At 41.7% G+C, this 25,349-nt stretch overlaps 2 protein-coding genes across 6 annotated transcripts in view; both read right to left on the bottom strand.

The window, feature by feature from the left end:
• Positions 1-14,293: 14,293 nt before the first annotated feature.
• aldh8a1 (aldehyde dehydrogenase 8 family, member A1) lies at positions 14,294-21,595 on the bottom strand. Of its 3 annotated transcripts, XM_072697154.1 has the most exons (7): positions 21,335-21,595; positions 19,755-19,902; positions 18,941-19,096; positions 18,281-18,430; positions 17,774-18,030; positions 15,790-15,951; positions 14,294-15,097 (listed from the first exon to the last, which is right to left on the bottom strand). In XM_072697154.1, exons 1-7 carry the CDS (start codon positions 21,467-21,469, stop codon positions 14,645-14,647), a joined length of 1,461 nt encoding a protein of 486 aa, XP_072553255.1. In that variant the 5' UTR covers positions 21,470-21,595; the 3' UTR covers positions 14,294-14,644. The 3 variants fall into 3 exon arrangements, with proteins under 3 accessions (XP_072553255.1, XP_072553258.1, XP_072553257.1); XM_072697157.1 differs by lacking the exon at positions 15,790-15,951; XM_072697156.1 differs by lacking the exon at positions 18,281-18,430.
• An 895-nt stretch (positions 21,596-22,490) lies between these two features.
• hbs1l (HBS1-like translational GTPase) overlaps positions 22,491-25,349 on the bottom strand; it is a 33,908-nt gene continuing 31,049 nt past the window's right edge. For all 3 annotated transcript variants that reach the window (XM_072697500.1, XM_072697499.1, XM_072697501.1), the window contains 5 exons: positions 25,005-25,095; positions 24,803-24,911; positions 24,229-24,329; positions 23,961-24,105; positions 22,491-23,451 (listed from right to left, as the gene is read on the bottom strand). In XM_072697500.1, coding sequence (XP_072553601.1) covers positions 23,440-23,451; positions 23,961-24,105; positions 24,229-24,329; positions 24,803-24,911; positions 25,005-25,095 — 458 coding nt within the window. In that variant the 3' untranslated portion in view covers positions 22,491-23,439. The remainder of the gene's footprint in view (positions 23,452-23,960; positions 24,106-24,228; positions 24,330-24,802; positions 24,912-25,004; positions 25,096-25,349) is intronic.

The following is a 25,349-nucleotide window of genomic DNA, read 5'->3' as shown; positions in this document are numbered from 1 at the left end:
CCAGAGCACGCTGGACCTCAGACTAGGGTGAAGGTTTACCTTCCAACGTGACAACAACCCGAAGCACACAGCCAAGAGGACAAAAGAGTGGCTTCAGAGAAAGTCCTTGTGAATGTCCTTGAGTGGCCCAGCCAGAGCCCAGACCTGAATTCAACTGAACATCTGTGGAAGGAGCTGAAAATTGCTGTGTACCGACGCTCCCCATCCAACCTGACGGAGCTTACAGGGATATGCCAAGAGGAAAGGGCAAAACTGTCCAGAAACAAGTGCACCAAGCTTGAGGCTTCTTTCCCAAGACATCTTGAAGTTGTGTAACTGCTGCCAAAGGTCCATCAACCAAGTATTAGGCTAAGGGTGTGTACAGGTGTAACCCCTAAATGACCTATTTTTTTTACAGTAAAATGAAATTGCATATTTTCTAAAAACCTAAAAAAAAAATAAACTCAATCTATTGTAGAAAAAGAAATGTCTGTAATGTCAGAAAACATGGAGCAGGCTGAGCGTATTCCACCATCATCCTGTAAGTGGTTTTAAGTGTTTAGGAACCACAGCAGCTGAGCCATGATGTGGAAGGCCACATTAAGTTACAGCGTGGGGTCAGGGCCGAGTGCTGAGCTCAGAGCATAGTGCAGAAAAGTCTCCAACGCTCTGCTGACTCAGTAACTTCAGACCTGCCATTAGAGCTGCAAAAGGGGACCAGCTCCATATTAATGCATTCAGAATTTAGAAGGGGATGTCATAAAAGCTCCTGTAAGTGTCCCAATACTTTTGTCCATATAGTGTTCATCTACATGTACAAACAAAAATATATTTATGTTTTTATGTATTTACGTATACAAACACACACACACACACAGATACAGTGGCTTTGAGTATGCTAATATTTGGAATGTTAATCTACATATCAGTTCAGGGAACAGCCCCGTAACAGCCCGGTGGCGGATTTAGAGTGCAGTGACAAACTGATTTATTACCTTTACACACAACCCAGATTATCAGGCATTACGCATATCTTATAAATATTGATTTTTATGACTTATCCATAATACCACCATTAAAGTGTGATTTATATGCAAATGAGAGGTTGTGTGTACACCTGTAGAGTGTGAATCACCTGCCACATGCTTCCTCAAATAAGAGTGTGGAAACAGGCCGGATCAATACTGGAGTAAATAAATACAGGCCAGTGACGCAGAGAGCAAGTAGGGCAAGGACAGGAACTCTCGGCAGGGATTTCTGTGTGTCTGTACTGAGGGGGGGCGTTGAGGGTGGTGTGTCTCCGTCCTCCAATTCCGTGCGAGCCCAGGCGCCTGAAGGGCGGAGAAACAGAGAGAGAGGGACAGAGGCAGGAAAGGGTGGATCATGTCGAAATCAAAATCAAAACGTGGCACGTCTCCAGATTGATTCGGATGGCCTTGAAAGGGACGTGGTCAGTGGGAGCAAAAGACATGCAGTCCACTGTGTGTATACACGAAAGTCTATGCCCAACCCGATGCATTCTGTATTCACTATACTGCTATACTGACGAGCTTCCAGTTTATTAGGTACCCCAGCCTTGTAGCTACTCTTGTACAGTGACAATACACTGGTGGTCAGTGATGTGTAGGTACAAAGAAGGTGGACCTAATAAATTAGAAACATTCTGTCATTGGACACTCACTGTCCATTTTATTAGAAACCCCTGCTTTGTACTTCCATTCATTACACTTCCTATATATTAATTCTGTAGCTGTTAATTGCAAAACCGTTGTATCTGCAAAATGCCAACTTTACAGAAAAAGTAAAAAATTTGGTTCATTTAGAGCATTTCTATTGGTCCATTCCTCATGAAATGTGGATACAATGCAACTGGACTGTCAGACCAAATTATTAAATTTTATCAAAAAGTGAAAAGTAATTTGAGATAATTTTACTTGTTCATACATTATTTATTTAATAAAGCTGTAAACACAACATCTCTAAAAAGGACTATTCAAATCTCAAAGCATAAAAGCATGAGTTACCTTTCATTTACTTTTAACAGTCAGTCCCAAAGAACAGTGGGCCCAGCAGTTAACCCTGGGGAGCCCCATGCACCACACATTTGTTTTCTTTCTCAAGAATCCGACTGGAAAGCAGTTGGTGACCTGATGTGTGTATCAGATTCACTGGCAGTATTTCTTTACACTTTTTTTAAACATTTCATGTATATATGATCTGCCTAGACAAAATGAGTCACCTTGCATGTTACATGTAGGTAGTAACCTCAGGCTCCTGCAGATGGCGTTGCATGAGGATGATCAGGCTATAATACCTGCAGGTGTGTGACTGGATTCATAGAATAGGATAGATTGAGGTGGTACAGTGCTGTGAGCGTCTCGTTGGATGTGTGGAAAATGGGTTGCAAAGCAGATGTTAAAGTTTGGCAAAAAAGAATGATTGCATGTGCAACATAAATAAAAACTAGCCTGCATGGCTGCCTCTTTCATTTTTTGTCCTTTTTTTTTATTTGACTCTAAATATACAAAAGTAATATAAAATAATCAATCCTATCACTTTAATACAGTAGCTAATTCTTTGGATAATGGCACAGATTACATAACAGCTAATCAGTAATCTGTCCCAGCATATAATCAATGTCAACAAACCTTCTAAACTCAGCAGACAGGCCTCTGTTTGTCATTCTGATGCAGAATATCAGATACCATTGCATCACTGTGATGACACACTCTCATTAGTCCACTGCACATTTTGTTGGACTGGCTAAAGAAACACGCCACACTCTAAAAAGGGTGCTGTGATCCTAAAGCGGGGCCATTATTCAGCTGAGTCATTTTCTCTGGATGGGCCCAGTGTTCTGCTCTGGATAATAACATGATTACGTTCACACTGTGATTCAATGCTGTCTCGTGGTGTGAGTGTGTGTGTCTCAGTAGTGTCACGCGGTGCTGAATTGTGCCATTGTACACTTCTGCAGTGTGGGAGAGCCGTTCTCTCTGGTGCTTTGAGTCAAATAGCGACACCGCTCAGCTTTGGAGCTTCTTGTGTCTTTAGGATCATCAGGAATTCAGTGACCCATGCCCCGCCCATAAATCCCTAATTTCATAGTTAATGTCGTTAGCTGGAACAAGTTTCACAAACACCTGGGCTACCGATATAGAAATCTGATTTATGGTAATATATAGATGTTAGAAATGTGACATACAGTATATATATATATACTGGGGGGAAAAAAGTTTTTAGTCAGTCACCAATTGTGCAAGTTCTCCCACTTAAAAAAATGAGAGAGGCCTGTAATTGACATCATAGGTAGACCTCAACTATGAGAGACAAAATGAGAAAAAAAATTCTGAAAATCACATTGTCTGATTTTTAAAGAATTTATTTGCATATAATGGTGGAAAATAAGTATTTGGTCACCTACAAACAAGCAAGATTTCTGGCTGTCACAGACCTGTCACTTCTTCTTTAAGAGGCTTCTCTGTCCTCCACTCATTACCTGTATTAATGGCACCTGTTTGAACTCGTTATCTGTATAAAAGACACCTGCCCACAACCTCAAACAGTCACACTCCAAACTCCACTATGGTGAAGACCAAAGAGCTGTCGAAGGACACCAGAAACAAAATTGTTGACCTGCACCAGGCTGGGAAGACTGAATCTGCAATAGGCAAGCAGCTTGGTGTGAAGAAATCTACTGTGGGAGCAGTAATCAGAAAATTGGAGACCTACAAGACCACTGCTAATCTCCCTCGATCAGGGGCTCCACGCAAGATCTCAGCCCTAGTGAATGACCTGCAGAAAGCTGGGACCAATGTTACAAAGGCTACCGTTAGTAACACACTATGTCGCCAAGGACTCAGATCTTGCAGTGCCAGACGTGTTCGCCGGCTTAAGCCAGTGCATATTCGGGCACGTCTGAAGTTTGCTATAGAGCATTTGGATGTTCCGGAAAAGTATTGGGAGAGTGTCTTATGGTCAGATGAAGACTTACAGAAAACATTTGACTTCTTTCATTGCCAACAACGGATATATAACAAAGTATTGAGATGAACTTTTGTTATTGACCAAATACTTATTTTCCACCATTATTTGCAAATAAATTCTTTAAAAATCAGACGTTGTGATTTTCTGATTTTTTTTTCTCATTTTGTCTCTCATAGTTGAGGTCTACCTATGATGTCAATTACAGGCCTCTCTCTTTTTTTTAAGTGGGAGAACTTGCACAATTGGTGACTGACTAAAAACTTTTTTCCCCACTGTATATACACACTTAAATAATATATTTCCTATTTTTCCTTATAATTCCTTATATCCAACATATATGTCACATATTTAAAAATGTACTATATGGTACAAAAGTATTGGCTCATTCATAGTTTCTTCTGAAATCAAGGCTATCAAGAGTTTCTCCTGTCTCTCCTGACTTTCCTGAATTTTTGGAGGAGCATTTATGTGAGGTTTGATTGCATTCAGTGACAAGAGCGTTAGTGGGGTCAGGATATTGGATTATTGGATCACCTCAGCTATCATTTCAGAGAACACAGCCCCTCTGCTCCACATCTCAGTGCTGGGGGGCTTTATACCCCTTTAGTCCAACATCCTGACCTCATTAGTGCTCTTGTTGCTGAATGCAATCAAATCCTCACAGCATTGACACAAAATCTAGTAGAAAACTACAAAATCATGATAAGCTTTTTTAATATCATTGACTTAGCAAGAAATGAATGAGCAGGTGTCCCAATACTTTTGTACATATAGTTTTAGTCGCTCTAGATAAGAGCATCAGCCAAATGCTGTAAATTGAACCATTTGATGTAATAACTTTCTGGGACATAGCTTTGAATGTTTGCTTCCTTTCACTGTCCCTGTTAATAGTTCTCAGTTCTTTGGGAAAATTCCCCCAAAATGGTGCGTTTCACATCCAATCTCGAGTGTAAATGACTTATTTAGTCACCTTCAGTGTTTCTTAGACCGAGCTACTCATGAAACAAACACAGGAGCTGCTAAACTACAATAATTCACCTGTTTAGACTAAACCTGAGGTCCAACATTCAGTGTAAATCTCCTCAAACCTCTTCACTGTTGATCTGGTCAAACAAGACATTTTGTGAGCACAGAAAAGTCCAGTACATATATCTGTGGAATGTGCTGACCTGCTCAACCCATAGTGGACTATTATTTGGACAGCTTTGTGTCTCAACATAGGATGATGCAAGGACGGCTCACTATTGCAGACTGACACAACAAAGTCTGTCGGAGTTTAAACAAGTAATCTCTTACTGGAACCGGAGATACGGCCCCACGTGCTGCAGCTAACCCTGTGAGGTTTTTCAGAACAGAGGGAAAAATTGAGAAATAAAATTGTGGCCTTGCGAACATTACAGGCTAACAAGATGTGGGTGAGAGTCTGCGTTTTATCATGGAGAGCGGCCATCTGGGTCACATAAGTGGAATAGCAGTCAGCAGAAATTCAGTCCAGACCTGGATGTAACTAACACATACACTCACACACAGTCAGGGTTACATACCAGCTCATTAAATTTTCTACACAAATGTGTAGAATTAAAAACAGGTGCAGAACATCAGCTGTAGATGATCAGAACATGGTTAGAGAGGATTCTGGAGGAGTCCGTCTTATTTAGACCTCAGACATTTAGTCTGGTTTGCTCTTGATTGTTGAAGTAAGTGGTGAAGAAGATCTCAATGGCCAGATATAAAGAGCTCTCTGAGGCCCTTAGAAAGAAGGTTGTAGATGCAGAGGAGTCTGGGAACAATTTCAGAACAATTAGAAATCAGCCTTTCCAATGTCCGCTAAATCATTTACAAGAGAAACAGCTGCCAAAACAAAGCCAGGTTAGGCCATCCTATCCAGTCCAGCTCAAGAGCAGACCACAAGATGTGTCCATATCTCCAACCATCTTTTTACACTGATCAACTTCCATTGAGAGTTGATTTTTTTTTTTTTTACTTTAAAGCTGCGGGAGCAAAATGTGGGGCCTGTAAGGGTATCCCAACTGAAGGTTTTGTTCTTGGGTTCCACATTGGGTCCAGCAGGGTCAGTGATAGGACCAGGAAAGGTTAAACATGGGCCTCATCTGGGATATACACTGCCTACAGGCCATAACTGGTACGCATGTGGGATTAAGGTGGGCTGTAACAATGGGGCTCATTTGGGAAGCCCAACTGGGTCCCAGTAAAACCGCATGTACAACCCTACTCAGAGCCTATGACCACCTGGAACCCACCTAGTCTACGTTCCACCCATGTGAGCTGTGACATAAACGGTTTGCTCAATAGTTGCTGTATTTGCTATGTATAGTTTCCACTCACCTACATGCAAGCACCAAAATCCAGATAATGAATCATGTGGTCTACACTTAACTTGACTAGCTCCATGCCAATCATAGAAATGACCAGCAGTCTAATCTAGAAACACTCATTGCACATACAATGTCAGTCAGCTTGAAGACACCACAGCAGCAACGCAACTGTACTGAATATAAATTCATAAATAAATGCTTACATTTTTAATATTATTTAGACATTTAGAGTTCCAGTTGTGGAAGGACATAGATGTGTGTTTTCGCATTAGGAGAGACCATCTGGGTCACATAAGCCTAATACCAGTGTGAAAAAACTCAGTCCAGGACAAACACACACACATACATTTATACACACATTCAAAGCAAATGCCTCACCCCCTCCCTGGCCATATCAAGTTAGTTTGAACCCTTACCTTACATAATAACCGTGCCTGTGTGTGCTTATCCCAGTGCTGTGACCCAAATAAGGACCAGATGACCAAATTAGGACCCCTCATCATAGACATATCAGGACAAGACATGACAGAGAGTCAATATCTACCCCTGACATCTATTCAATTTTGGAGCATTGCGGTGAGGATTTGACTACATTCAGTGACAAGAGTGTTAGTGAGGTCACCTCATCCCCAACCCCATACTCAAAAGTATTGCATAAATCACCGACCATCATTCCAGAGAACACAGTCCCTTCACTGCTCCACAGCTCAATGCTGGGGGCTTTATTCCCCTCCAGCCCACGCCTGATATTAGAAAGCATGGAGCCAATAGGTTCATGTCTATCTGCTCCTGAGAGTCCTATTCTATTGGCAGTACTTCTCTCCAAGGACTAGACAAGCTGTGTGTGTGCATTTGCACATCTTTGTCAGCAATGGGTGCCACTTAAAGAAGCTGAATACATTCATTAGAAGGGGTGTCCACAAACATTTGGACATAAAGGGAATCATTTAAGTCTTCACACTGCACTGCTTAGAAGAGGTACAGATCAAGGCACTTGGAGGCCCCATGTACTCTCCACTCTCTGCACGGCGAGCGGATGGGCTGGGTGCCGTTGGCACACACACACACACACATTAGGCCCTGCCCTTCACTGCAAAAAGTTACACTGGCTACGTGATCTTCCACCATGTACTTCCCAGGCCATACAGACAAGAAAAAGGGAAAGAATGAGGGCAGAGCTCATACCCTCCATTCATTTCCCTCTCTCTCTCTTTCTGGCTTTTCTTTCTCTGGGTTTGTTTAACCTGGATAGTCTGAGAGCTTTTTCACAGGAGTCAGCGATCTGCCACTTTGGCCATTAGTCCTCCCTCCACCCTGCAGAGCCCCACAGAGCAGCACTAGAGCAGGCTAACGCTGACCTGCTGTCCCATTCTCACGCTATATTTGCTCACACACACCCACACACACCTGTTTCCATTGCTACGCTTGTGAAGCCATTATTCCGTCCCCAGGTCATACATGTGTAAAGAGTGTATCATGGTGTATAGCTTGCGTGCATCATGTAATGTAGCTGGACTATGTACAATACCGAGGCCTTGCAGGAGCCTGAAACCTTTTCCTTTGCTTTAGTACTATTTTACTATTTTTATATTTATTTATAAATTATACTTATTTTAATACTTTAGGTCCTAATTAAAATACACATGCACAGCTTTTCGGTGTCCTACAGAATTATTGGCACTCTTGGTAAAGATGGTGGGGGCGGGGTCTATGAAAAAGGCTTCCCTTGTTCATCGGTTTGGTCAAAAATTGTGAAAGAAAAAGCGACCCTGGAAGTTATGCAAATGTTTAAAGACTAGTAAACACTCCTTCTGATGATGCATATTGAAGGTGGGAGGAGCTTTTAAAAATGTTTCTTGACGAACATTATCTGCATTATGTCTTGATACACTATATGTCCAAATATTTGTGGACACCTCTTCTAATGAATGCAATCAGTTATTTAGTTGCACCCATTGCTGATACAGATTTGCAAATACATACACATTCACACACAGCTTATCCAGTCTATGTAGAGAAGTGTTGCCAATAGAATAGGACTTTTAGAAGCAGATAAACATGAACCTATTGGCACCATGCTGCCTAATGCCAGGTGTGAGCTAGATGGGTATAAAGCCCCCCAGCACTGAGCTTTGGGATAGGTTGGGGATGAGATGCTCTTGTAGCTGAATGCAGTAATGCTCCAAAATCTTGTAGAAAGCCTTCTTCCCTGGACAGTAGAGACAGTTACTCCAACAAAAGCAGCAATACATTTAAAACATAAAATAAGCTCTTTTAATACCCTTGATATTAGAAGCGACAATGAAAGATGTCTCAATAACTTTGCCCATATAGTGTATATTGACTAGATTTAAGATGGTTAAAGGTTTTAGGTTTTCTTCTTCTGTTTTGAACTGGAGCTACAAGGCTAATGCATCTAGCATTGTATTCATAGAATTGTGCTAACTGCATCACCAGTCCACCAGTCACAAGTCCTTGCCTGCTTAGCCTCAATCTGTGTTGACTTCTCAAACAGACCTGCCCATGCGGTTGCTGATACTGTAGCGTGACTCCAAAGAGGCATCTTTATCCTGACTTTCATTTCCTCTATTACTTTCCTCTGCAGTGTACCTATTGTGTTCAGAGCAGAGCCAGAACGAGGACACTTTAGTGAATTGGAAGTGGGAAAAGGCTGACAAGCCGTGCTGATACCCTAGGCCTGGGCTGAGGGGTTTCCGGTAGTAGGGCGCTGACTCAGCTTCCAATCAACTAGGCCCCGTTCTGCACGTCCAGCTGTGATAACGGAGCTCTCGCGCACAGCTTCGGCACGCGAGCCTGTAGTGCACATAGGAGCAGGAGCAGGTCTTCAGCCAAGGGAAATAGCCCTGACTTTCTAACAAGTGTGCGTTTGTACAGTCACGGACAAACGTTGGCACACACACGACTGAATGCATGTCATGTAAGGCTTAGGCCCATGCTTAGTAAATTACGGTATTCATTTCTGAGGAAAAAAGAAGAAGAAAGGAAATCGTTACTCATTTGATACTTAATTGATTTATAAAATAAAGATAATAAACCAGGCTCCTGAGTGGCATGACTGTCTAAGTGTGGCCTCTATTGACAGGAGATTGTAAGTCTGATTCAGAGTGATGCTGCAGCCACACATGGGCCGAAGACCAAGTAAGCATAATTTGGTCAGGTGTGTAGGAAGGCCCTCCCTCTCCCCCATAACTCACCGCAATGCTAACCAGCTAGCTAGTTTTATCATGTTTTAAAAGGGAACTCTGGCAAACTGTTACCCATGTTACATCTGTAGGCATCCGCAGGCATCTTTTACACTGTAGGCATCATACTTGCATACAGTGGTGCCACAATAGCCTCAAAAGAAATATTTTCGAGTGTAAAGTATATGAACACCCTCTGCTGATGATGAAGCTTAAAGGTGGAAGGAACGATTGAAGTACTTTGGGGTAGATAGCTGAAGGCTGTTTGGTTTTTTTGCAAACTGACGGAAACCAGACACAGTCATCTGCAAAGGTTTGGACAACGCTGGTCAAAGATATGGTAATTATATGTTTGTTTTTTTCTGATCACATGTAAATATAACTGTGCAAAATAAATTAAGTTTTTTTAATCTGATAACTTGTCTTTAATGTGGTTCCAAAATATAGAAAGCAGTAAAAATATTAATAAATAATACAGCTCTGAGTAGATTGTGTGTGTGTGTTTGGAATGGCAAAGGCATTGACTACAATCAAGTCAAAATAAAGGACTCTGAGCTGGGTGGGGAGGCAGTGGGCCTCTGAGTGTTTTGATTGAACGATGGGGGACGTGACTGACCACATTTGCGCGTTTCCTTTAATGTTGTTTTTTTTCGCTTTCTTAAAAGCAGCATTCCACCCCGACACTACAATCCTTCATTCATTAACACAATATTCACTCTCCCTGCATTGTGCCAATCCACCACACCTCACACAGGCTTCTGGAGGCACATGTTTCCATAGTCAGGTCACAGTAAAGTTCACTATTTTCATAGTAAAGTTAGTGAGCATATGGTTGATTTCCACAAACAATCATTTCAGTACATTTCCTGGTTACTGTGTAACCACCAAAAATGAGTTGACTCCAAACTCATAAATAATAAAGTCAAAGGGCAGATGCTGACACACTGGCCTTCTGGCTTTTATTATAAGTAATTATTGAGACAACAGGGTTTCTGTACAGGAAATGATCGCTTCTGGTAACTGATCATAAACTAGAGGCGCAGCAGTTTGAGGCAGATTAGGTAGGAAAGAACTGGAGCATAGCTTTACAGTAAGTGAACAGTCAGTTCTTGAAGATGAAGGTGAAGGGGTTGTGTTGTTTAAAGCAGGAATAATTGGCAAGCACAAGGATCTAGGTCAGAACCTTGTGAGGTTTTCTGGTATGCAGTGGTCAGTAGCAACCAAAAGTGCTCCAAGAAATGACAACCAGTGAACCAGGGGGCTCACCTCACAACTTACAGCGCTTAAAGGATCTGCTGCTGATGTCTTGGTGCCAGATACCACAGGACAAATTCAGTGGTCTTGTGGAGTCCATGTCTCGAATGGTCAGATCTGCTATACAGCCAACACTATGGCCTGGCTGCTGCAAGCAGCCAGACTCAGAAAGGGCACAATTGGCCATGCTCTCTTGGGGTGGGTAGATGGTGCTTTCACTCCTCATCACTCTTAAAAAGATATATATATATATATATATATATATATATAGATACCTACATACGTACATACATACATACACACACACACACACACTCCAAAGGCCCGTGGTTCTTTTTGGAACCGAAAGTGGATCTTCTGTTGCATGGCTCAAAGAACCTTGGTAGCACCCTTATTTCTAAGAGTGCAGTGAGATGCAGTTTGTGGAGCTTGTAAGCTGAAGTGGTGTGTAATGCGATGTGGCGAGTTAGACTGTTGTGTGGACAGAGCGAGGGGAACAGTGGTGCGACAGCTTGGGGGCTGATTCACACACAGAACATTCTGTAACAACAAAGCACAGGACAGCCGTGGGCTTTTTTGCAGAATGCGGTGTGTGTGTGTGCGCTCACAAAATTCACTTCCCACACCCAGCAAAACTTTGACCACACACTCCAAGTGCGCATCAAGGCCATGGGAAAATGATAGTGTGTTGATCTAATCCCAGTGCTATATGAGACGAGTGTGTGTCTGAGAATGAAGCAGATCTTAAAAAGCTAAAGTAAATATTAAGGGAATTTGAAGAACAGGTGGGAAAATTTACATTCGCACTACAAAAGTGTCCCACACACCACAATCTTATGAGTTCAGGTTAAAAAGCAAACATGAGAATGAAGGTTTACATTATACAAGACACCTGTTTGAATGATCAGACTTTTAACAATAATAAATAAAGCTTGAAAATGAAAAAAATGGATGGGCGGCACCGAACAGTCATTCAGTGGTGCTGCAGAAAGTTTGTGTGCTACACATCAGCAGAAGCCTGAGATTGTGAAACTGATACTCACTCTATCAGTGTGGAGTTTGGTGTGTCCAAGTGGGTGCTGCGGCTACCTCCCACTCCCCAAAACCACAGCAAGTTAATTGACTATGCTAAATTCCCCCTAGATGTGGGTGCGTATAGTACCCTGTGATTGAGTGGTTCCCCATCAAGGGGGTATTCCTGACTTGTGTCCAAAGATTCCAAGACTAGGATCAAGCAGCTTAGAAGATTAGAGAACATAACTGCATATTATTTATTACTTACTGCTACATAGATCACCTCTTTGAGGTTAAAGCAACATTATGTAGCATTATTACCTTAAAACAGCAGCTTCAGAATCATGCTGATGCTCCACTGACTTTAACAGGCAGAACAGCGCCTCTGTCATTCCCACTATGGCCTGGAGCGCTGCTCCTGCACTATGGAACTTTGTTGGAGCTGCGCAAGATTTTTAATGTCAGTTAATGTCAGGTCGTCAACAAATGCATGTGCCTAGCTGTCCATGAGGGGGCGCTTGTGGCCTGATTCGGATTTGCTGCAGTGTTGTAAAAGAGTTGAGGAATGAATTTCACTCCTCAACCCTAGAGGGAGCATTCACCTCCCACATCATTAAAAACTTTACCTTGTCCCTTCCACTCATTGGCCACTCACTGTAAAGGGGAATTCCACCAATCTTCCAATCTGAAAGGAACCAGGCATCACAATGTCGGAATCTACAGAAGCTTTCTGAGTTTACTATGCAATGTTGATAAAAGTGAAATAGTGGTATGTCTAAAAAAAGTTTCTTTGGGGACTATTTTGCCTCACATCACCCCACATGTACACCTCCACCATGAAAATTCAACACTTTGGCCAAAAGCAAAAAAGCAGTGTCCCGGGTAATCATTGTGGGATGTATTCTTCTGAGTGCCGCATAGTAGTGTTCATGAGTGTGTGCACCACTGGTAGGAGTGTATCAGACACAGCTGTGCTACTGTGTAGCAGTAAGGTCACCCAGAAATATCCACCTAAGGGCCGATCTGTGATCAAAAACTGACTGAGGGGACAGATAATGGCTGAAGTACACTTTGCATTAATTACCAAGCAAGGTGGAGCTTCACTACTTGTTCAAATGTTTGTGGACACTCCTTCTAATGAATTTAAGTTGCATCTACTGCTGACATAGATGTGCAAATGCACACACAGCTTAGTGAGTCAGTCTCCTGTAGAGTAGTACTGGCAATAGAATAGGACTCTCTGGAGCTGATGAACATGAACCTATTGGCAACACCCTATGTCAGGCGTGTGCTAGAGTGATACACAGCCCAAAGCATTGAGCTGTGGAGCATTGGAGCTGTGTTCTCTGGAATGATGGATGGTGCTCCATCCAATACTTTTGGGATGCGTTGAGGACAAAGCTTGGACAGTAGAGACAGTTACTCCAACAAAAGCTTTGATTTCCAAAGAAATAATGAACAAGCAGGTGTCCCGATACTTTTGTCCTTATTGTGTAAGTGGAGGTGTTCTAAGGTGTGCATGTGTTTAGATGAGCCCACAGTAAGTCAGTGTTTGACAGTAATAGCTTTAATACCTCTGTGAAGAAGTGATACGAGTCTTTGCTCAGTGCACTCCCTCCGCATCCCACGACCACGGCGTGGCTGCCAGGCCGTAGTGCACAATATCAGCCTGTGCTATGTCTGTCTGTACCTGGTCAAAGGGCACCGCAGATGACAGGGCCAGATCACAGATTGCATTTTATCACATTCCAGCCGGCCTGCTGAGGACAACTTGACATTAGTCTACGATAGCACACTGATAACTGATACACTGTATTATGGCTTTATCTGACCTCCTCCAGGTGCTACTTGCTCACTAGCGCTCCGTTGTTGTAGGAGGGGTCAGAGGGCACGCCAGTTTTCCACTGCCGAGCCGCCTCTACAAACTTTGCCAGGAACTGAGGGTAAATACTCCGCTCCACAAAGATCGTGCTGGTAGAGGCAAATCTGTTACTGCCACATGGAGCAGAGGGGAGAGATGTAATAACTATGGAACACAAGTGCCCCCATGTGGCAGTGCACTGTATAGTCATTAAATTAGTGGCAATTAATGGAATTATATATATCTTATATATATTAATATATATTAATTATATAATTATTAAAATAGTATAAAAAAGTATAAATAGTGTTTGTTATAGGATGATTTATTTATAGTAAGTGTTGCAGGTATTGATACACTGTAAATATGCAGTTGTATGATTTGATGTCTTATTTATTTTCAATACTTTTTTTTGAATATTGACCACATACTCTGGTTAGTGCAAAAAATAAAAATAAAACACCACAGAAGCTTGTACACCATTCGTTTAGTTCTTGTATTTGTAGTTATATGTGTAACCTTTGTTAAAATGAAAGAATATAACAAATTCAAAGAAAAATGTAAAATCTGATTTTCACATTTGAAACACAGACAGTTTAACTGCAGTATTTTAAAACATTTGCAGTGATACCTGAACAGATTCTGACGTTTGGCCTCACTGTTTATCAGGGGAAAGTATAATTTCATTTAATTATAAAGTTCAGATTTCCAATAAATGTTCCAATAAAGGCCCACAATAGAAGTGGACAGCTAATCACTGTCGCTCATCTACTGATGTTAATTTGCCAATCGATTCGTCACTGGTGAATCATACAGGGCCACTGTAGACCAGATATTTTTGGGGTGGTGGACCCAGCAGGTTCTGAACACTGCTAGGTTGAGAGTGGTATGCCACCCAAAACTAACCCCTAAGGGCAGCTCTGTAGTAAGAAACTGACAGACAAAGACAAACTGCACTACAGCAAAGGTGTTTCTAATAAGGCGGCCAGTAAGTGTATGTGCACAGTAAGTCAGTGTTTGACAGTAATAGTTTTGACCTCGGTGAAGAAGTGATACGAGTCTTTCCCTCCCTCTCTCCCGACCCCTGAACACTTCATGCCTCCGAATGGGAGGTTTAAATCTCTAATCAGCCAGCAGTTCGTCCACACCAACCCCGCCTGCAGTCGCCTAGAAACCCGGTGCACTCGCCCCACATCCCGCGACCACACCGTGGCGGAAAGGCCGTAGCGCACAGCATTAGCCCGCGCTATGACTTCCTCTTCTTGGTCAAAGGCTGTCACGCAGGTGACCGGGCCGAATATCTCCTCTTGCATCACTCGGGAGGTGTCGGTGACGCCAGTGATGACAGTAGGCAGCATGAAGTAACCACCTGCGTTCCGTGGAGGCAAGTTAAGAGCGTCGACGCCCTCCCCACAGTGTACCTGGGCTCCCTCCGCCCTCGCCAGTGCCACGTAGCCTCTGACCTGAAAAGGGAATCCAAGCCAGGTGACTGGTATGTCACATAAAACATCAAGTTGAATGATGAGAGTTTGGTACTGGAGCTGGAAAATTGGCCAATTCTAAAACTCCAAAACTGTTACATCACAGTCCTGACTGGTTATATTTACACCCCCAAAATATGGATAAACTATAAGCCCTAGTCAAAGCTGGTGAAACTGTAAAAAGCAGCGGCGACTTCCGAAGAATAGGCCTCGTGACCACGGCTTTCCTTGTTCCAGTGTCCAAAGAAGAGGAGCTCAAACTCAACACACGATGAAGCGAAAGCCAGGGATCCATGCTAGGCTAAAAGCTAACACTAGACGATGCTAGCTTTATCAAGCCATCATTCCCTACCTTAAAAAACTGATGCTGTAAACCAGCCATTAAAAGCAAAGCTCATAATTTTGTTCCGTCTGTCCATCAAAGAGGAAAAGCAATAATATAGAGAATATAGATTTTACACCAAGTAATTTAGTGTAGGACCAATTCAGTAAGCATTTTCCAAAAACAAAGAGATTTCTGATAAGACAGCAACCTATCAATCATGTCAGCAGTGGGCAGCTGTAATGTCCAGTATCATACACATCATATTGATCTATTGACAGTTATATTCAGCTCATATTACACAGTTAATAGATAATAGACCAGTGATAACACTGTAATAACTTCATCTGACCTTCTCCAGGTGCTCCTTGCTCACTAGAGCTCCGTTGCTGTTGCAGGGGTCAGAGGGCACGCCGGTTTTCCATTGCCGAGCCACTTCCACAAACCTTGCCAGGAACTGTGGGTAAATACTCCGCTCCACAAAGATCCTGCTGGTACACAGACAGATCTCTCCCTGCCAGAGTGAGCAGAGGGGAGGGAGATGTGAAATCTGTGGAACACCAGCGCCCCCATGTGGCTAAACACTGTACAGACAATTGACTGTTGTATTTTCTTTTAGGGTTTCACAGTTAGTGGAGAAAGACATCAATGCACTAATGTCAAACTGAGTTATAGTAAATAAATACTGAAATAAACCAACAAAAGAATTCTACAATAGTGCTATTGAGATCTCTGGACATTGGTTTGGTGGAAGACAAAAAAAAAAGCGAAACAGCAAACATCACAAAACGTACAGTTTCAAAATACACAACATACATCACAATAGTCTGAATGATTTATAGTCTTAATTAATGCTGTCAACATTAACATACACAATTAATCTGCAAACTTTAACGCATTAACCATTTTATAACGCAAATGAATCTTTCCAAGTTTGGCCCCAACTTCCTCCCATAGGTTCCTCGCTTTACAGAGCTGAGTGTGGCATTAGTGCTTTTATTTTAGTGATGTAAACACAGCGTCACTACTGTTGAGCTGTTGAGGGTAGATTACACTTCATTTATGCTGAAATATGGATTACATCTCATAACTAGCTCTTATTCTCTTACCCCATCCCTCTCTCTCACATTTAATGAGAGAATCAGAATTAATCACAGAATTAGAATTAATCTCAGAATATTGATGCGATTACTGCCATTAACGTTTTAATTGATTGACATCACTGCTCTTCATACAATCAGTTTTATTCCAAATTGCACTGCATCCAGTAAGAAAGGACTAATCATGATCTTTGTAATGAATCGCCCAGTTAGTCTGTGTTCTTGAGGTAGCACTGACATCAGAAAATGTAAATCTGATGTTCATCACAATAACAAGTATTATATTCCCCACCTGAAGTGTGGAGGGGTTAAAGCACTGTCTCAGAGATTCCACAGTGTAAAGGTGTGGGAAGCTTAAAGTATTTTTAATGAATTTCTCATTTTTTGCACATTTATTTTTTTTCCTCCAATTTACTAATTTACATACAGCCAGTGTACCTGCTAGGTCCCCCCCGTCACACAATGCTACAAGCACTGGGAAAGTGACCGCTAGCACATGGTTGATCCAAGACACATGAAGCGAGAAAACTCAAATTGAACGATGCAAACTGAAATTAAAGGCAATATGGGCAATATTACAATATCAACAATTATGACAATATCATTTCTTAATACATTTTGTTCTTGCGGTAAACAATGTGTTTTTATTGCTTTTTTTACTTCTATTATTTATATTGTGTATATAGTGGTAATTTATCTACGTTTTTGCATCTGAGTGTCTTGCTATCCTTTTTGCTGTGACACTGAGAATGTCCCCACTGTGGGACTAATAAAGGATTATCTTATCTATCTTATCTTTTATGCGTATATTGTTGATTTCATCAGTGATTACAAAAAGTGAAATCAGTCCTATTTAAAAGAATAGTGAAGCATATTTTAAGTAAAAATCATGGTACTTAGTATGGGATAGTATTTGGCAGTTAATTTTTTACGCTGTTTATGCATTTTATATACATGACAAAATAGTGTAATAAATGCTGTATATCGTAAATGTCTTTAAATATTGCCCAGCTCTACTCTTAATAGACTTATCTATACACGTTATCCATAAACATTAACAAAAACATGAAGCACAGCTAAAAACAGTAGCCCTATTTTCTGTAAAGAATTATAAAGAACTGTAAAGAAATACAATTCTGTACATTTTGGTAAAAAAAGGGAACCGAATGGCTCTGATTGGCTGCCTGGAACGAATGAGCGTGCTGACTGGCTAACTAGCTGAGTGAAGATGCTCACCTGGTTGGCGAAGCTGGAGCGCACGGTGGTGCTGATGCACTGCTCCAGATCCGCATCGGCAAACACGATGGCAGGGTTTTTACCACCAAGCTCCAGAGAGAGCTTCTTACAGTAGGGGGCGCTACGCTCTGTTATTGCTCTGGCTGTGGCAGTGCTGCCCGTGAATGAAATTAGTGGGACATCAGGGTGGGCCACCAGAGCGTCCCCCGCATGCGGACCGGTCCCAAACACAATGTTCACTACACCAGGTGGGAAACCTGAAGACACACACACACACACACACACACACACACACACACACACACACACAGGGAGAGAAAGACATTATTACAGCAATAGAAACTAATAATATTTTTTAAACATTACCAGCAAGTACCAACAATAAAGTATACAACCCAACAATAATAATAATGATATGTTTACATATTAATAAGATTATTATTTATGTCTAATTATTAGAAGTTGCATTAAATTCAGTTTTTATAACAATACACACATGCTCCTCACCTGCCTCCTCCAGTAGCTGACACATCATCCAGGCAGTGACTGAGGTCATCTCACTAGGCTTAGCCACCACTGTGTTGCCCATGGCAACAGCTGGAGCAATCTTCCAGGTGAGGAGGTACAAGGGCAGATTCCAGGGGCTGATCAGACCAGCTACAGAAAGAGACCATTCTAGTATTACTGTAGTTTACTGTATATGCTCTGTCCTGCACACACTCTCTCTCTCTCTCTCTCTACCTTACACACACTCAAACACAGGCACAGGCACGACTACAGCAGTTACACGTCACACAACACTCTGACCTCACAACGATTCTCTCAGCTTGTCACCAAATGCACGTGTACAGCTGTCCATGAGGGGGAAGAAGAGATACACAGAAGCGGCTTCTGAAGGTAAAGAAGCATGTGGACTGAGGCAGTAGAGTAAAAGTACAGGATTTACACAAACACGACTCGGTTTACGCATCGTTGCGCAGTTCAGACGAGAACACCACCAAAGTTCCATAGTGCAGTAGCAGCGCTCCAGCCCAGAGTGGCAATAACAGAGAGGCTTTTCTCCCTCCCTATTTTTTTATGTTGTGTTATTATTATTATCAGCTGGACGACATCACATATAGATATGACTTTCTCACTCTCTGCACTCTCCTCAGCACACATTCTTACCCACTCCCACAGGGCAGCGGACAGTGTAACTGACGCAGCCCATGTGGTCCATCTGGCTGCACTCTGTGGTGTGGTAGAGGACGGATGAGGCGAAGTATCTGAAGTTATACACGGCGCGGGGGATATCAAGGGTTCGGGCGGCTGCCATCGTCTTCCCTGGGTGAGAAACAGGCGGAGAGAAAGTGTTTTTTCCTTAACTCACTCATACACTACAATTTAATCAATGACTCATTCATATAAATGGCTTGTGGCAGACCCTCTTATCCAGTCTCAGACAGTTTGCATTGTTTTCCATGTAATTACTGAACAATAATAATTTAGTTTGACTGGCTTATTATCCACCAACCCACCAAAAAGTGTGCACACACACAGCTTGTCTAGTCCCTGTAGAGAATTACTGCCAATAGAATAGGACTCTCTGGAGCAGAAAACCTACTGGCACCATGTTGCTTAGTGCCAGGTGTGGGCTAGAGGGGTATAACGCTTCCCAGCATTGAGCTCCATCCAAAACATTTGGGATGAGTTGGGGAGATGATCATCCAACAGCCTGACCTCACTAATGCTCTTGTTGCTGAATGCAATCAGATCCTTACAGCAATGCTCCACCAAACCCTAGTAAAAAGCCTTCTGGTTCTCTGGACAGTAGAGACAGTTACTCCAACAAAAGCATTATAAACAATTTTTAATACCCTGGAACAGTAGGTGAGTAGGTGTCCCAATACTTTTGTCTATATAGTGTATCTATTTGAATGATTAAGGTTTACAATGTAACCTTGTTCAGGTGTGTAGAACAGGGCTGAATGTCGAGACTTACCCTGGTCTTTAGACTCGGCCTGGGCAAACTCCTCCAGGCGAGCCTCCATCAGGTCAGCTAGTTTATTCAGCACCTTTGCCCTTTCTGCTGGACTCTTCTCTGACCAGCCAGGAAACGCCTCTTTGGCTGCTTTCACTGCAGCCTCCACCTGCAAGCAAAGAGATTCTTCTGGAGCGAGTTTTATGATCATATATGCTTTATTCATGTAAACGTCAACACTTTTACTGGAGAAGGGTTTGACCCACCTCTGGCGAACTAGCCCAAAAGTGTGTGGGCATGGGGTTGAGAATGCGGTAGGCCAGTGTAGGCCCCTGTCCTGAACATTACAGTGTTCTTCCTGCTCCCAACAGACCTGATTCAGCTAATCAGATAATTAACAAGCCCTTCCAGTGTGTTAGAGCAGGAAAACACTAACATGAGCAGTGGAGGATGCCCTCAAGCACCAGGGCAGGGAACCACAGCTGGAGGCTACATTTATAAGATGAAGAAGACATAACTACTATTGCGAAACACTATTCAACCAAACATTGTGAACTATTACACTGGGTTGTGGAAAGGTGGGCTCCTGGGTCCTATTGTGTGACTCAGCACTCCTTGTTTGTTATGCATGCAGCACAGAATACAGTGCACTGAATTTACTGCATGTTTAAAATGTGTATAGCATTTCCACTTGAATATATGGACCAAAGTATTGGGACACCTGCTCATTCATTGTTTCTTCTGAAATGTAAGAGTAACTTTCTTTTTACTGTCCAGAGAAGGCAGCCTTCTACTACATTTTGGAGGAGCATTGCTGTGAGGATTTGGTTGCATTAAGCAACAAGAGCATTAGTGAAATCAGGATGTTGGATGATCTCCACCCCACCTCATCATCCCTAAAGTATTGGATGGAGCACCAACCATCATTGCAGACAACACAGTTCTTCCACTGCTCCGTTAGCCCACACCTGCCATTAGACATGGTGCCAGTAGGTTCATGTTTATCTGCTCCAGAGAGTCCTATTCTATTGGCAGTACCTCTCTACGGGAACTAGATAAGCTGTGTGTGTTTTTCAGGAATTTGTCAGAAAACACAAAAATGACATTTATTTTATTTATTCAATCTAACTTCACATGCTAAAGACAAGCCAGGCTATTATGTAACGTGAGTCACTGACATTTTAGTGATTTTGCAACCTCGAAATATAAACCACTGACTACTGAGAATCACAGTATTATATATGATTTACTATACATATCTTGTCAGTAACAGTATTGTGTAATATACTTTATTAAAGTAGAAATAGTTACTAGTTACACCAACACAAGCTGAAAGTGGACTCTGAGCCTTGGACCTGGCGGGTATTTAATCATCAGTCCTGTGTTGACACTGTAAAAACTGCAAGGGCAAAGGTGCACCTGCTGCCCATGCAGGTCAAAGCCAGAGGTCCACAGCAACCCACTCTTTTCACTATACACTTCATGCTGCGTTCTCCAGTCATTTGCATGGTTGATTTGTTAAGTGTCTTGGTTGCACCACTAATGCAGTTAAACCCATGTACTTAAAGCTCAGCTAAACCCAGAAGTGCACCCCTGCTCACCTCCTCAGCTCCACTGTCCGGCACTCTGCAGTAAACTTCTCCAATGGAAGGGTCGTAAGAGTCTATGTGTTTGCTGCATGGCACAAACTTCCCACCGATGTAGTTTTCCAGGACGAGCTGACCCTGCTTGGACATTGCTGCAGCAGCTGGGTTTCAACTGGATGCCAAATTCACAAAACAGCACCAACTGTACGTTAACTGGATGTTTCCAGCACCCAGACGAGCGCGTTACAACACACTTCTGCAAGCCAACTTTCACAACTTAACTTTTGCACCCATTGAGCGCAAATGACAGTGTCACTCACCCCCTCCCTCCACCTGTATTCAGACAAGTCCCGCCTCATGTGCAGTGATCAGGTGGTAGTTCATGTCACTGGTTGTGTGGTCCTGACTAAAGCAATTGTTCAAACACAGGTGGAGAAGACTTCCTAATGTAATCATTTATGTACGTATATGGAAGCCAATTTTTACTGTTAACAATATTTGGTCATTATTTGAGATACTGAAGTCATTTTTAAATAATTCATTACTTTGAAGAAACAAGTTGTAATTATAAAAAGAAATATTTGTAATATTTAATATAATTTAATACATAATTTCAAATAAATATTTCTGTATCATTTTATATATAAAAAAAAATATAAAAAATAATAAAACATTTTTACATTTATTTTGTTCATTGGCTAAGATGCTAGCTAAATTACTAAAATGCGGTTATTATTTTGAAATACTAAATCATTAGACATAAGTCTAATAATGATATGACCATTTTAGATGCCTAATAATTGAGATTAATACACATACATTATTTTAAAAATCTCTAAATTACTTTGATATTCTAACTGCTTTTAGAATGTTGTCATTAAGGTGAGATTTGATTATTATTTTTGAGATACTCATTTTAAAATACTATACTGATGACAGATCATCTCATCTGTAAACGAATGACAAGCTTGGTTTATTTACTTTAAAAATTCATGAAGGAGCTACATAATTTGTATCGGTGTGTATTTACAGACATAAGGCTGTTTGCACTGGAGAGTAAGCCTAAGCGTGTTTTGTAGTACTGTACAATCCTATATTCATATAATGACAAAGTTGAACTGAAAACATGCTCTTACCATAACAAAGCATCAAAACAAGCAGACGACAGGACTTCTGCAGTGATGTTCTTGATTTTAATGTTTCCCAGTTCAGCTTCAGTCAATCCCAAACAAAACAATTTCAATGAGTTTCCAAGCTGCCAGTGCAGTTCCTTCTTTGCCTACTGTACGATGGCACCCTGTCTGGCTTTTTCTTCCCCAGCTCTCCGCCACTTCTCTTCCCACAGTCTCTTTCACCATTAGTGTCATTTTAGGCCAGTTGTTTGTATTTGTAGCATTTATTACATGAGCGCAACTGATGGGTCTGAGAGGTCTGGTTATAGTGGAGCTCGTTCCTGGTTAGCTGCAGGAGTGTCAGTGGTGGAGGATATGTGGACAGAAAGCTGTAAACTGAAGCAATGCATAAGTTCCCCCATATTCCCTGAATGTCTGATAACAGCCCTTAAATAATAACTCAGAAATGTCCTTAAACAATATGCCCTAAAAACATTTCACCAGGTGCAGTTTTTCTCTCACAGATTTTCAATCGGATTAAGATTTACATGCTGAATAAAAATAAAAGTAAATATTAGAACAATAAAACAATCAAAACACAGATCTTCGGTTTGCTGGTCAGGGATGCAAACAATGAATAGAAGAAAGGGAATATATGGAATATGGACTTATGTGTAAACACACTCTGTACTCTGTGTGTGTGTGTGTGTGTGTGTGTGTGTGTGTGTGTGTGTGTGTGTGAGAGCTTCTGAGCCTCTGCATGGTGTTGACTACAAAAAGTAGGAGACTGATGGATTCAGGGCTTGCAGATGTCTGTGTGCACAGACACAGCCTGTCTGGGTGCCATTATATAAGCAGGGCTAGATGTGGAAGAGGTGGTAATGAGGGGAAATATTAGGCAGTGTGCATTTGATGTGGGTTTATACAGTTTTGGGTGAAACTGCACTTCTGTTCAGAGGCTCCTCATTCCAGTCAGCGTGTTTTGAAGGACCTGGGTGCAGTTGCTGTTCACTCTTTGATCTATGATGACAAACAGAAGAAAATTGTATTAATAACAACATGCCTGGCAGCACAGTCTGACAATTTATAACGTATGAGGATCACTTGAAGTTATATGATCTCTACACAGATTTATGGCAATCATGTATAGTAGGGACTAGATAAGCTGTGTGCACATTTGCACATCTGTCAGAAATAGGTGCACCTATTGCTGTATTTCCCCATGGCATTTTCCTCAAACACAGTTGTTCCTTCATTCAAAAGAAAATCTTGTATAACCAATATAGAGCTGGACCAATTCTAAAACTCCACAGTCTCTCGACTTATATTCACAGCCCTAAAATTTACATGGTAGTGATAGCAGGCCGCCCAGCATGTTTCATTCTGAGGCAAAATTACAGGGTTATAAATAGGCTTGATAAATGACGCAGAATTTTTCGCACCAAGTCTCAGACTTAATATTCATACATTAAAGACCTTAACTTTTAACATTGTATAAAAGCATCTGGGCGTGTAGGCAGCAGTGTTACCTCTGTGACGACTCCAGCAGCGATGGTAGAGCCAACATATCGGAGCATGAAGCGGCCCAGTTCTTTATAGTCCTTATAGAGCTCCAAAGCTACAGGCCTCTGCGTCTGAATTTCCACCACAGCATTCTGGCCTTTACTCAAACACCTACACACAACATTTAGACAATGTTCAATGCATTTTCTAACATCACGTGGCTCCTAAACATTCATAAAACATGAAAGTGGTCTCCGTTCCTTTTTTTCCCTATGCTAACGCAAGCATACTTACTTTGGTTTCTTTTTCAGAACCTCTCCACTGCTTTTGTGCAATATGCTGACTAGTTTCCTGATGGTGGCAGGCTCACTCACTGTCTGATAGTGCAACAGAACCTGAGAATCAGAAACACAGTTTTAATTGAATAGAAATAGAAAAATACATTTAAAAATAGTCTAAATCTAACAATATACACTATGTGGCCAAAAGTACTGGGACACCTGCTCATTCACTTTTTTCAACCTTTTTTTTTTTTTAATTAAGGGCATTAGAGTTGAACCTGCTTTTGCAGGAGTAACTGTCTCTACTGTCCAGGGAAGAAGACTTTCTACTAGATTTTGGAACATTGCAGCTTTAGTGAGGTCAGGACTTTACAATTCCAATTCCACTAGCCCATACCTAGTATTAGGCCCTGGCAATACTCCTTTACAGGGAATTGGCAACCTGTGTGTGTGCGTGCACTTGCACATCTGTGTCAGCAATTAGTGCAACTTAAGGTAGCTAAATACATTTATTTTAAGGGGTGATTACAAACACTTTGCTCATACAGTGTATGTTCTAAGTCAGTCATTGTAACTGGTGAACTCACAGGAAAGCCTTGTGTTATTGGGACTTCAATGTTAAACAGCAGGATTCGGGCACGGAAACGAGAACAGGCCTTGATGGGTTCCTTTGGGTGGCAGAATACACATCCCACACTAGACAGGACACAAAAATCATTAAAATCTGGAAAATAAAAAAAAAACACTATTTGCACACAAAGAAGCTAAATCTAAAGGATTGTTACTCACTTAATTTTAATGATGTCCATCCCTGTGACGGTCAGACTAACATGGTCACCTGCAGCCGCCCAGTCTAGTGGTTCATCGTGAAGAGTAATACCTGCACAGAAAACAAACACGCTGCTCATTTCATCTACAAGCCCCCAGAAGAGGGCAGTGGCACATTTCAAAAGAGCTTGCCGTGCCTCTGTTTGCACTTTGAGCAAACATGCATCATTCTTAAACAAAGCTTCTTTGCTCTGGTCCCTGAGGGCAACAACAGTTTTGGCACAAATGCAATACTATTACACTATGATGTGCTGAGTATATAGTGTCTATTAGGGCTGCAACTATTTTTTGGAAGCTATTCAACAT

Source organism: Salminus brasiliensis, chromosome 14, assembly GCF_030463535.1.
Source record: "Salminus brasiliensis chromosome 14, fSalBra1.hap2, whole genome shotgun sequence".
NCBI lineage: Eukaryota > Metazoa > Chordata > Actinopteri > Characiformes > Bryconidae > Salminus > Salminus brasiliensis.
This window is presented reverse-complemented; position numbering and strand designations above follow the sequence as displayed.

Excerpts from the sequence above, each read along its gene's own strand:
- aldh8a1 (XM_072697154.1), bottom strand. The coding sequence starts at position 21,469 with ATGTCCAAGCAGGGTCAGCTCGTCCTGGAAAACTACATCGGTGGGAAG. Across the intron at positions 18,431-18,940 it reads CCGCTGCCCTGTGGGAGTGG|CTGGTCTGATCAGCCCCTGG; the intron begins GTAAGAATGTGT and ends CTCTTTCTGTAG. Across the intron at positions 15,952-17,773 it reads GCTCCAGCTTCGCCAACCAG|GGAGAGATCTGTCTGTGTAC; the intron begins GTGAGCATCTTC and ends TCACTCTGGCAG.